Source organism: Bactrocera latifrons, unplaced genomic scaffold (assembly GCF_001853355.1).
Source record: "Bactrocera latifrons isolate USDA-ARS-PBARC rearing strain unplaced genomic scaffold, ASM185335v1 scaffold_624, whole genome shotgun sequence".
Taxonomy (NCBI): Eukaryota; Metazoa; Arthropoda; class Insecta; order Diptera; family Tephritidae; genus Bactrocera; species Bactrocera latifrons.
Genome location: NW_017537295.1, coordinates 9,518 through 21,313, shown reverse-complemented (window position 1 = coordinate 21,313; position 11,796 = coordinate 9,518). Strand labels below are relative to the sequence as shown.

Genomic DNA, 11,796 nt, shown 5'->3' with positions numbered 1-11,796 from the left:
CTTTCGGAGTGTCGAATTTCTTTTTGTTGTTGCAGAGAGGTTATAACACGTGTTCACAGCTCGAGTGCTATATAGAAACTGAGCTTAGTATGAGACGAGCCGATGACAGTTGGTTGCAGCTGTCAACCTATACTAGGGAAAAAAATATCGCGCTGGCCCTGGATTCCCCAACATTCCCCACCTTCCCCTACTGTGTGAAATTTTTAATGAAATAATGAAGCAAGAATAATAGAATAAAAATAACGATCTCTCATTATTTTCGCGAAATGTCAGTAAAGAATAGTAGTTTTATGATTGAAAATTTTTTTACGATACAATCTTTTACTCCTTTTTCTAAAAACTTTTTATTCTAAATTAATAAGTAAGAGAATGTAAAAAAGTACCACACTCACATATTTCATAGCTACGTTTTGCTTAGAAGTCAATTCCGGTTAGGAAATTTTAACATATTAGAAAACTTTCTTACCTATTTTGATAGTTTATATGTATAGCCTAAAACATCTCTCTAAATGATTTTCAAAAAATCAAATTATTTTCAAAGCAATAGGCGGTTTAGTGTAGTTGCAACTTGACCGGGTTAGTTTTAACTTTAAACGCTTTGGAAACTTCTTCACCGTGAAGTGGAGATTTTCCTCTTCCTCTGCTTCCCCCTGCGGGTACTGCGTCGAATACTTTAGGAGCTGGAATGTTTTCGTCCAGTCGGACGACATTGACATAGACAGCGGCTACTAGTCATCGTTCCATCGAATGCGATATTCGCTGTGGCCATCGCGCCAAGAACTAAAAATCTTCCGCAGAACTTTTCTCCCGAAAACTCGCAACGTCGACTCATCAGTTGTTGTCGTCGTCCAAGCCTCCGCACCATATAGCAGGACGGGAATTAAGAGTGACTTATAGAGTTTGGTTTTTGCTTGTTGAGAGAGGACTTTGCTTTTCAATTGTCGACTCGGTCCGAAGTAGCGCCTGTTGGCAAGAGTTGTTCTGCGCTGGATTTCCAGGCTGGCATTGTTGGTAGTATTTATACTGGTTTCTTGGTGAGAGCCAAGTCTTAAGTGCGACGATTGTTTCTTTGATGAGAGGAGATATTTCGACTTGCCCTCGTTCACTGCCAGGCCCATTTGCTTTGCTTCCTTGATTGGAGAAAACAGAAGTAACGGCGCGGGTGTTGAGGCCAATGATGTCAATATCATCGACGTACGCCAGCAACTGTACACTTATCTTATTTAGTTCTGTAGCTGGAATTGTTTTCTTCAGGAATAGATTGAAGAACTCGCACGATAGGGAGTCGTCTTGTCTGAAATCTCGCTTGGTATTGAAATGCTCGGAGAGGTCCTTCACGATCCTGAAGGGGCTTTTGGTATTGTTCCAAGTCAGTTTACATTGCCTCAGTTCTTGTCCCGTCAATCGCACTTCTTGGACGGCAGTGATATCAGCCTCCACTCTAACGAGAACATCAACCAGCTTGGCGGCGGCACCTTCCCAATTAAGGGACCGGACATTCCAGATGCATCACCTCAAATCGTAATCCTTAAGTCGTTTGCCATGGTCGTCATCAAAAGGGGGGTTTCTCATCCGATGCTGGTTTTTATTTTTCATTGGAGAATTGGCGGGTCCCAAACCCTGCGCACAACCCTACGGAGGGAATGTTTCGCCTTCTCACTTTAGCTCGCCTTCAAACGGATGTTCTTAGGCTACCCAGAATATACTTGGTCAAAGACTTTAAGTCATGAGATGCTTGAGCCATATGCAAAGGAATCGTTTTTGGCTACTCCCAAGTAAATGGCGATCAGAGAACTTTCCTCACTTGCGTGAACTTCTATACAAGACTCCATCCTCCTCTCGAAACTATTTTTATTAAAACGATACTCAAGACTTCTCAGGTTTTACTGGCCCGATTTAAGTCTTACTACTTCATATTCCAAACAGTCTAAACAAGAAATAAAAAATGTTTTTTTTTTGGCAGCCGTCATTTCTTGAAAAATCTTTTTCCAGTTTTCCGTAGTACTGATTCTACATTCACATTATTTTTTGTTTCTTGGTTTTAGATTACTTGAGGCATTAAAATCGAGGGTATGTTCACTTGTCAAGTTTTGAAACCACTGACTTCATCAGCTTTTACATTTTTAACTTTTTAATTTTTACTGTATAAATAACTAATAGAAAAATAGATAATAAAAGTATGAATTTTGTTCTTTGGCGGCTTTTTATATATAAGAAAACATAGTCAATCAATATTATTAAAATATTACCACAAATATTGACCAACATATCATATTTGAAGCGGTTTAAAGTTAGGTGGAAGGCCGAATATGATTGTCTGAAGTATATTTGGGGAATGGGCAGGGCTGAACTTATTGCATTTGTAGACTGACTTACTTTATGTAAAATAAGGGTTCTGAGGTATTTCATGAACCCTAGCAGCGTTAGGTATAATTAATTTTAACTTTTGGTTACAATTCGAAATTCAACAAAGAAACTTAGATCCCAAAAATATTTTCTTTTTTTTATAAAAAAAAAACCTAATAAAAGGCGCCCGTAGTGAAAAAGTTTGAAAACCAAACAGTAAGTCTACGCGAGTGGAAAAACAAATAGAAGTTCGAAAAAGAACGCCACTAAGCCTGAAAATATAAAAATATGGTCATATGAGTGTAGAAAAAATAAATGTTGTGCAACTTGAGTGGCTATGAACGCCACACTGGATCTAATAACGTCGAGGTACCGCAGTATTAGCATTCTTATATGACCTGACATGGTAGGTTTTAGGGAATTTTTTGGATGACCAGGAGAATTTAACTCCTGGAGGAAGAGCGTTGATTGGTTGTTTAAGGTGTCCTATGGTGCCAAGAACATCCAAGAACACTTTGCCATACTACTCACAAATAGCATTGGAGTCATACAACACTGCTGTTGAATAGAGTCAAATTCAAAAATGCTTCATGACGTTCATGATGCATTACTAGAATAAAAGGGACATAGGTATTCTTGAATACCAGCTGTCCACTCTGGTCTAGCACCTCAAAAATATTTCGACTTTCCGAGAGAAAATTTACTAAAACCTTTCTCTTATATTAGACTAGACAACATGACCTATAGAATTAATAGTGCGCATAACACACATAAACCCAATACTTAACCACGACCTGCTCGAAATAATGCTTTTAATAATTTAAATAACAACAGTGCCTTTTACCGATCTCACCAACCCATTATTTCACGTAATTATATGCAAAATAATCAGGGATTCACTAATGTAGGAAATGTAGGAAATAATTCCTTTAATAACGGACCAAACTTGCCACCTAAAACACTGACTCCGAGGGAAGTAGATCAGTCAATACACTCAAAACAGGTTACTTTCCAAAATAGACCCAGTTCCGCACAACTCTACAAATAAAATACAACGCATTTTCTTTAATAACACAGTAGAAGTAAACCCGAATGGAATATATGACGTCGTTTCCCACCATAACAATTATGAAACTACAGAACAATTGATACTATTAATTTTTCAGATTAAATAATTGAAAGAAATCATACATACCGATAAAAATTCCGCACCGCTCTTTAAAAAAAACAAAATGAAATTAATAATATTATTAATAAGTGTCCGAACCTTTGTGTCGAACCTGACGAAAACAACCACAGTAAAATTATACGATGGAAAGCTATTTTAGAAGATTATAATTACGAGCTAACTTACTAACATGGTAAAACAAATGTTTTTCAAGGAGATCGATAGACTCTCCTCTGCAAATCATAACGATAAAAGATCAAGTCATAAGTTAATCGATGATTTCAAAAAGCTAATTTTTATTCAAGCTTGACGAAATACCTTCATAGCATTTAAACATAATTTTTGCAACTGTTCATAGACATATAATTACAGAACCAGAGTACAAAGAACAATTAGTGATTTCTTACATGAAACGATACCTTAGCCCATCTTTTATAAATGGAATTCATATAGAAGAAAGGATATCCTATTCACTTCGGTAATATTAAAAGCCGATACACCCAAAAATTAGTTGAAGATATTAGGAACGAACAAGAAAAAAACATGTAAGAGCAGCACTCTCGAAAAAAAATATTTCCGCGGTATGCTAAATATAACGAATAAGAGCCAACTGCACCGTTTGTAAGGAAACCAATTGAAATATTGGCAATTCCATTACCAATATATCCAAACAAAGCAAGGCTAACGAATACCATGATGAGAATACGCAGGAAATAAAGACTTATCTACCAGGAAAAGTAATTTTAGGTAAGAATAATAGAAGATTAGGATCTGAGCGAAGTAATCCATACAGTAGGAAAATAGTTTAAGAAAATGCCGTGTTAATGGAAACAGGACAAATAATTAACAATAGTAGAATATGTAAGTTAAGATACTGTAATTCTTTACCACAATATTATTACCGCTACGCTGGGCGGAAGTACAGATACTCGATTATTGAAACTCACAACTTATAACAATAGAATAAAGAACAGCTAGACTACAAACAGGAAATTAAAAAAGATATACGAAATTGTAGGAAATTATTTCAAGTAAAATAAATAATGTTTGCAACATAATTATAACCATATTACGGGTAATATAATTAAAAATGTAAAAAAATGGGAATAAAATCATTCTTACAGTTAAAATGCAAGTAAAAAAGTTCTAAATATCGCATAAGCAATACGTTGGACAAGGCCAATATAATAAATTCGTTTATCTTGTCAAATTTTCGTCATTTGATATATGCAGATATTGCAAGGAAGGTAGTAGGCAACACGAAAATAAAAATGCAACTAATAGTAAAAATTATAATTTATAAAACAATAATGGAAAAATTTAGTAAAATCATTTTCAATACAACTCTCAATTGTGAAGAGAAAAACTATGGAATAAAAAAAAACTATTGTTAGCATAAATATTTAATAAAATATCAAAATCAAAATATCCCCCTCGCTGGAGATGCTGAAACAGCTAAACTTTAACAATACAAAAAAGTAAACTTGTGAGAAACAGCAAATAGTGCAAAACATGCAACCAACATCATCTTAATTTTTGGAAAATATCTTATAAAAACAATCAATTAAACTATCGCAACCGGACTGAACCAAATTTTCAACACACCTAAATATTCAAAGGACGAGACAAAAGGACGTTTAAATTTCAAGGGGGCATTAGTTACAAATCCATAATTTAAAGAGTATGATGCATTAAACTCATACGATACAATGCGACACAAAACTGTGCGAAGCGCAAGGTCAGCGAATCTCATCCCGTTTTGTATAATCAATTGCACAAATGGTAAAAAGTCAGTCATAGGTACCGAGGTCAACATAATTGATATTTTATGGCTACCTAAAAGAAACTATTCATGGAAAGTTCTATTGAAAACATTTACAACATTTACCCCACAGATGCCCGTTACTACACTTACAACTTACACTTCCTGCCACAAATTATAATTTTTGTTTTAATTTGAAGCTTATTTATGGTATTATACAGTGTTGGTTAACGGTATTTTGTGAGCGTGACAATGTTCGGATTATTTCAATCTGAGATATGGCAATTTTAAATACTGTTTTTATCCTCAAACTATATTATTTAATTACAAATTCATACTTTTGTATATTTTTATCAGAGGCAAGTTTCCCGCAATTCAAAGTATATATTGACGGGGAAAAGAAATATTTGTTTGCCGTTTGCGGCTGCCAAAAACTGTTCTATTTCTAAGACTCATTTTTTAACTCTTCAAAACTAAACCACGCCCCTCGCTTACTCCCTTTTTCCATACATGTGTTGTAGCCTATGCTGGGATCGCTTTCAGTGTCCTCCGTAAATTTTGGGGTTTTTGGCTGATCATCCCCCTTATTTAAAATGTATATATTATAACATATTACGGTTTATTGACGGGGCTAAAGAACAATCTTTCCTCCTTCTCTATAAAAAATAATTATAATAAATATGGTATAATATTACTTTTTGTACATTTTACCTAGATGTTTGCTGCAAAACATACTGATGCCGATGATCTTTTCAATAGCATGACCAACAAATATTTTTATTACCCTCGAACAAGAGGTTTATTTCGAGTATGCTTCCCGAAGGAGAGACCACCTTTGAATGCGGGTAAGTGTATAAACTATTTTTTTTACATAAAACTGTAAAATAAAGCAAAAAGTAAGATCAAAGGCAAATATTAAAACTGTATGCTTACTATATTTTTCTTCATATATTAATTTCGTTTAATTTCGCTATATTATTATCGTATCGCATTTTTTATAGTCTTGCAACATGTTGCTACAGAGTATAATAGTTCTGTTTACCTAACCTAACGGTTGTATGTGTCACCTAAAATTGATGAGATGAGTTTAAATCCGGTTGACTGCCTGTCTGTTCGTCCACCCGTCCGTCTGGATTAAAATTGATTTGATTGATTTGAATAACGTAATGACACTTGGTAAATAATATATGTACCCTTGGCAGAAAAGTAACAACGAGCTCGTGGATGAGTACTATCGTATCACTGCCACGCCCTCGCCCAAATATCATTAAAGGACATCCTATAAAGTGCCATAAATAAGCACTAAATTCAGATATGGAACTATAATTTACACAGAGGATCCCAGGCAAGGGGCATCTGTGGGCTAAAAACTTTGCAAAATTGGGCGTGGCGCTACGCTTTAATAAGTTTAATATTCATATCACTCAAACTGTTCCCGCCAAAATAACCAAAATCGCTCAAGAGAAATCCTATAAGAACTCTTACCGTTAGTGTGAAAATGAATGCTCACTAACGGTACTGTTGAAAGCTGCTAAAAGCCCTATAAATCAATAACCAAAAACTCCAGCGGCAATAAATTTTACCACTGAGATGACTTTAGACAGCTTTATAAGAGACGGTTAAAATTGGACAATGGGCGTGGCACTGCCCTCGTTTACCTGAAATCACACATCTCGTTAACTGCTCAACCGATTTTCCGGGTGACCTTATATCTCATATATCCGCTAATATGTTAGTTGTCTTAATAAAATTGAGAGAGCCTGTTTTACTCACAACAGTATATCTCTGTGGCTAAAATGGATAAAACTGGGTGAAAACTTGACCCTTATATAACCAATATAACCATTTTCAAATTAACGTTTGACTTTAATATATATGATCCTTAATAAACCTTGGGGGCGTTTTTAACTGCATGTAGTATTGAAAATAAATATATAAAATCGGCTCAATACTACCTCCTCTTTTTCGTCAAAATCATATGAGCGAATAATATTGGATATACTACAGTTAAGGCCAAGAATATTTGAAATTCTTCGAAATAGCATATATTACTATATATAATCATATTCGTTACTCTAAAAAACCTTATTCCAATTATAGCGGTCTGTTAGTGAGTTATATAAATATAACATTGGAATATGGTTGGTTTCCCTGTCATTGGTTGTAAGTTGCAACAGTATGAAATATTCGGTTACACCTTTCTTATTTGTTTATAAATACTATTTAGGAGGGATCAAATATTAAAAAAACAATCTTACTCTAATAAGTTTTTTTGAAAATTGATTATGAAGGGAATACTATTACTCTGCTTGTTGAAAAATTAGTAAAAAGCAGAAACTTAGGCATTTATCTCGCAATAAGGTTGGTACTAAAAAGCCTCAAATTTGCCTTTTGTGATTCATTTATTATTGATATATTTCTTTTAAATAAAAATTGTTTAAAAACATTTTTATATATTAAAAAATATACAATCATTTGATTTCATATTCTGAAGTAAAGCCCTCTCTAAACGAATAAAACCCAAACTCTATAAGCCACTTATTATTCCCATCCCCTTATATGATGTATTGGCACGGACGATGACAACACCTGATGAGTCGACGTCACAAGTTTTCGAGAGAAAGGTTCTGCAAAAGATTTATGGACCTCTGTGCGTTGTCCTCAGCGAATGTCGCATTCGATGGAACGATGAGATATACGACGGCATTGACATGGTTTACCGAATTAAAAGGGTTGCGCACATGACTTACACATGGTAAGCATGGACGAAAACACTCCAGCTCTGAAAGTATTCGACGCAATAACCGCCGGGGGAGACAGAGTAAGCCCTCCACTCCGTTGGAAAAACTAGGTGGAGAAGAACCTGATTTCGCTAGGAATTTCCAATTGGCGCCATGTTGTGAAAAGAAGAAACGACTGGCGCGCTGTTGTTAAGTTGGATATAATCGCGTAAGCGGTGTCTACGCCAGTAAAAAAGAAGATGCGTAAAAAAGTGGTGCAAAATTGAAGTAATATGTGTTATTTGCTATTGGCGTTACCTCTTAAACAAACTTTCTATATCGCAAATCAATTTGCAAGCTTTTAGGAATTTCTACATTTTTACATATTTTTGAAATATCATAATTATTGACTAAAAATAATAAACAGTTGTCGGCAAAATAATACGTTAATCAACACAGACCTGCACAGGAATTCTTTTCTTCCTTCAGATCGAAACAAGTTTTACAAGCATAGGTAACAATAAAAGCACATCGCTATTGTAGACAAATTAATAATTTTTTTTTTTAACGAAAACTCCCGTTATTTTTTTAGCATATATTTTCCGATAGGATTCAGTTGTAATTAAAATATTTCGGCGTTAATTCCCTGTTTTCGCTTTGGATGTCACAATATATTAACAAAAAATTGGTAAAAACCTATGCTATTAAGATATTTTTTGTTGAATGAAAAATATTTTTTAATATTTGCAATCGAAACAGTGTAATTAAAAATTAAGAATTTAACTCTGAAATCTATCTCTTTTGCTATTCCATCTTAAAATGGTTGTATCCATTGTAGCTCTTTACGGCCTAGTAAAGAAAATTAAGAAGTATAAATTCTTAATATGCATTGAATAATTTTAATTTCTTGCGTTTCAGTCCCTACATACTTGTCACCAATAGAAACACATTGCTCTAATTTAGACTATTTTCCTCAAATCGATGACGAAAAGACTTCGAACGAAGATGCGAATTCCAGACTACACTTAGCGCGGTCTTGTATAGCTTTATTTGTTATCGGGTAACATAATATTATAACAATTTTTAAATATGATCTATATATATAAATATATATACATACTGTTTTTATTTAGCTTTGTCACAATTTTCTGCGCTTTTTGGACAGGACTGTCTGGATGTTGGAAGCGATCATCCGGCGCCATAACAGCTACATCAATTCTTTTATTAGCAAGTTGCTTACTATCTGCTGGCGCTATGGGCTTATGGCACACTGTTGAATTTTTTGAAAAAGAGAAAGTTGTTGGAGAAGACTACTACCAGCAATGGAATACGGTAACTGAAAAAAAGCAAGCAACAGAATACTAAGATTGCAGTCACTAAATTTATAAGAATTAAAGGCGTGTTAAATATTTCGCAATATATCACATGTATCGGTTCATTATATAAAATTTTAAAACAGAAATCAGCAACAATTAATAGAAATAGTTTGGACCGATTGCAACAATACTAGATTAAATAAGTATAGGCTGAGTTGTATGAATCAGTTTTTCGTGTTTCGTAGATTTTATCAATCTCTCAAGGATCTAGGAAATATATGTATTTAATATAAAAATAGGAGTCTGACGCCACACCAGCTCTAAATTGAAGCTTTATGTATTACCATCTCCTCAGGGTGGTTAACATCAACTTAACCTAATATTTCTAATAAACTAACATATCGACAAAACAATCGATCTACCTAATTTTTATAATTCGCTTGAAATACTCTAAAGCAATTACTTGCAACTGTTATATGAAAACTCATGCGTAACATATTGCGTGAATAAGTTAAGACAAATAAAAACCTTTTATTCACTTAGGTACTCAGGGATAACACAAAAATTACATACGATTGGTCATATCTCACTGCCTGGGCTGGAATAGGTGCCTGTTTACTAGCGGCAATCTTACTGTCAGCTGCTGCTATTTGCTTACGGAACGAACGTGAGAAAGAAGAACAGCTGAACTTACAATATTTAATGCCAGGTGACTTATAAATATTTGAATTATATTTTTCATTGCAATAATGCTTTCTTAAAATATATAGTGTATTCACAGAAGCAACCGCCATATCCACCCTATGCTAGTTACCCACAACCGCAAATTTATCCTGGGCCATATTACCRCGGGTCGCAATATGGACCATATAACTACTAATTATTAAATACATATATGCACAGTAATCTTCATAAAAGATCAATATTAATTAAATACTTTCGAAGTTTGGAAGCGAACGAAATTCTGAAAAAACAATTTAATTATTCTCTTAAGAGAATATAACGAGTATTAAGGCTGTGTTTGACTCTTGTCGCACATTTTATTTTTCTGGAATAGAATCGGTATAGGGATTTCCCGCGCTCTGCGGGTGGGACACGGTCAGTTTTTACTTTTACACGTCGACACGTATCCGAAATGTTTGTAGTTTTGGTATTATCGAAGAATAGGCTCATTTCAGTAACTTCGGAGCAGGTGACGCAGCTTGCCCATAGATAAATTGAATGAAACTCTTTGATTCGAGAGAAAGCTTTCAAAACTCGAGTTTTTTATAACATTTACCAATGATGCCACTCCTGAAAAATATTAGATTGGGCATTTTATAATTAACTTTTGGATATTTTGCATTTCCCACACTACCACTGAAGTATGCAAATTGCGTTGTAACCCTATTATTTTTGAGAGCTCGGTTCCCCAGTAGGCCTATATGTCCCATATATATAAATAATTTTACGAACTACCGACATCTAATTACACAGAATTTCAACAACGCACTAATTTTGGCAGTTCGTTTTACCGCTATTCTTCTGGCATCCGGCCTTTTCCTCAGAAAAAAGATCAGGGTCCGCTGCCAACTGACAAGCGAGAGAGTAAGAAAAGAGTTTCTAATCATTTTATCTATTATATTTATGCAACTGTGAATCAGTGAGAAGTGAAAAGTTGATGAGGAATGTTTTGTAAAGCACGGAAAGTTGACTGCGTCGATGAGCACAGCGCTGCTTTGCATAAGAATCGACATTATTAACTCATAACCCAAGAATTTCGAACACTTTGTGGACTCAATCGAGCATTTTATAGAGATAATAATTGGCAGTTCATAATGGAAGATCGTCTATCACGTTATCAATTCGGAAGGTGAGCATAATTTTATTGATTAGATTGACTCGTTCTAAAAAGAAGGAATATCTGGATAATTTACTCGGAGAAGAAGATAAGAGCTCAGAATATGAAGATGATAGCGATCCAGCAACAGATGGTGCAACTGCAAACGAGACGTCCGAAAGGGAAGGGGGGAGATGACCAGTAAGTCAGAAGAGAGTGAAGCAGAAGACACAGCCGCAGGTGTATCGATGAGAGAGGAAGAAGCAGGTATAGAAAATTCCCATGAATACGTTGCGAAAGACCAAACTGGCTGGTGTAAGAAGCCGCCTGAAATTCGACAAACGGCTTCTCACAATTTTGCGACAGAGAAGTGGTCCTGTTAGATCTACAGAAACATTGTCCATAGGAGATACATTTAAGACTATAATCTCAGTTGAAATGGTTGATTTTATTGTTCGCTATACAAACCAGAAAGCCTTAAGCGCCTATAAAGATCATAACGCGCAAAATAGAGCGTGGCGTTCAGCAACTGAGCAAGTATGCATTCATTGGGATTCTGATTTGCTCTGGCGTCAATAATTCGAATACGGATCATACTATCGATATGTGGAAGAGTAACTCATATCCTCTTTATCGTGCAGCGATGGGTTTCAACAAACTTCAAC

The 11,796-nt window shown here is 34.9% G+C and overlaps 1 protein-coding gene across 1 annotated transcript in view; it reads left to right on the top strand.

Annotated features, from left to right (window-relative positions):
- LOC108975197 overlaps window positions 1–10,226 on the top strand; it is a 23,290-nt gene extending 13,064 nt beyond the window's left edge. Inside the window, exons 2-6 of the mRNA XM_018943538.1 lie at window positions 5,992–6,121; window positions 8,915–9,056; window positions 9,130–9,328; window positions 9,856–10,021; window positions 10,083–10,226. Of these exons, the coding sequence (XP_018799083.1) occupies window positions 5,992–6,121; window positions 8,915–9,056; window positions 9,130–9,328; window positions 9,856–10,021; window positions 10,083–10,192 (747 nt within the window). The 3' untranslated portion in view covers window positions 10,193–10,226. The remainder of the gene's footprint in view (window positions 1–5,991; window positions 6,122–8,914; window positions 9,057–9,129; window positions 9,329–9,855; window positions 10,022–10,082) is intronic.
- The last annotated feature ends 1,570 nt before the right edge of the window (window positions 10,227–11,796 follow it).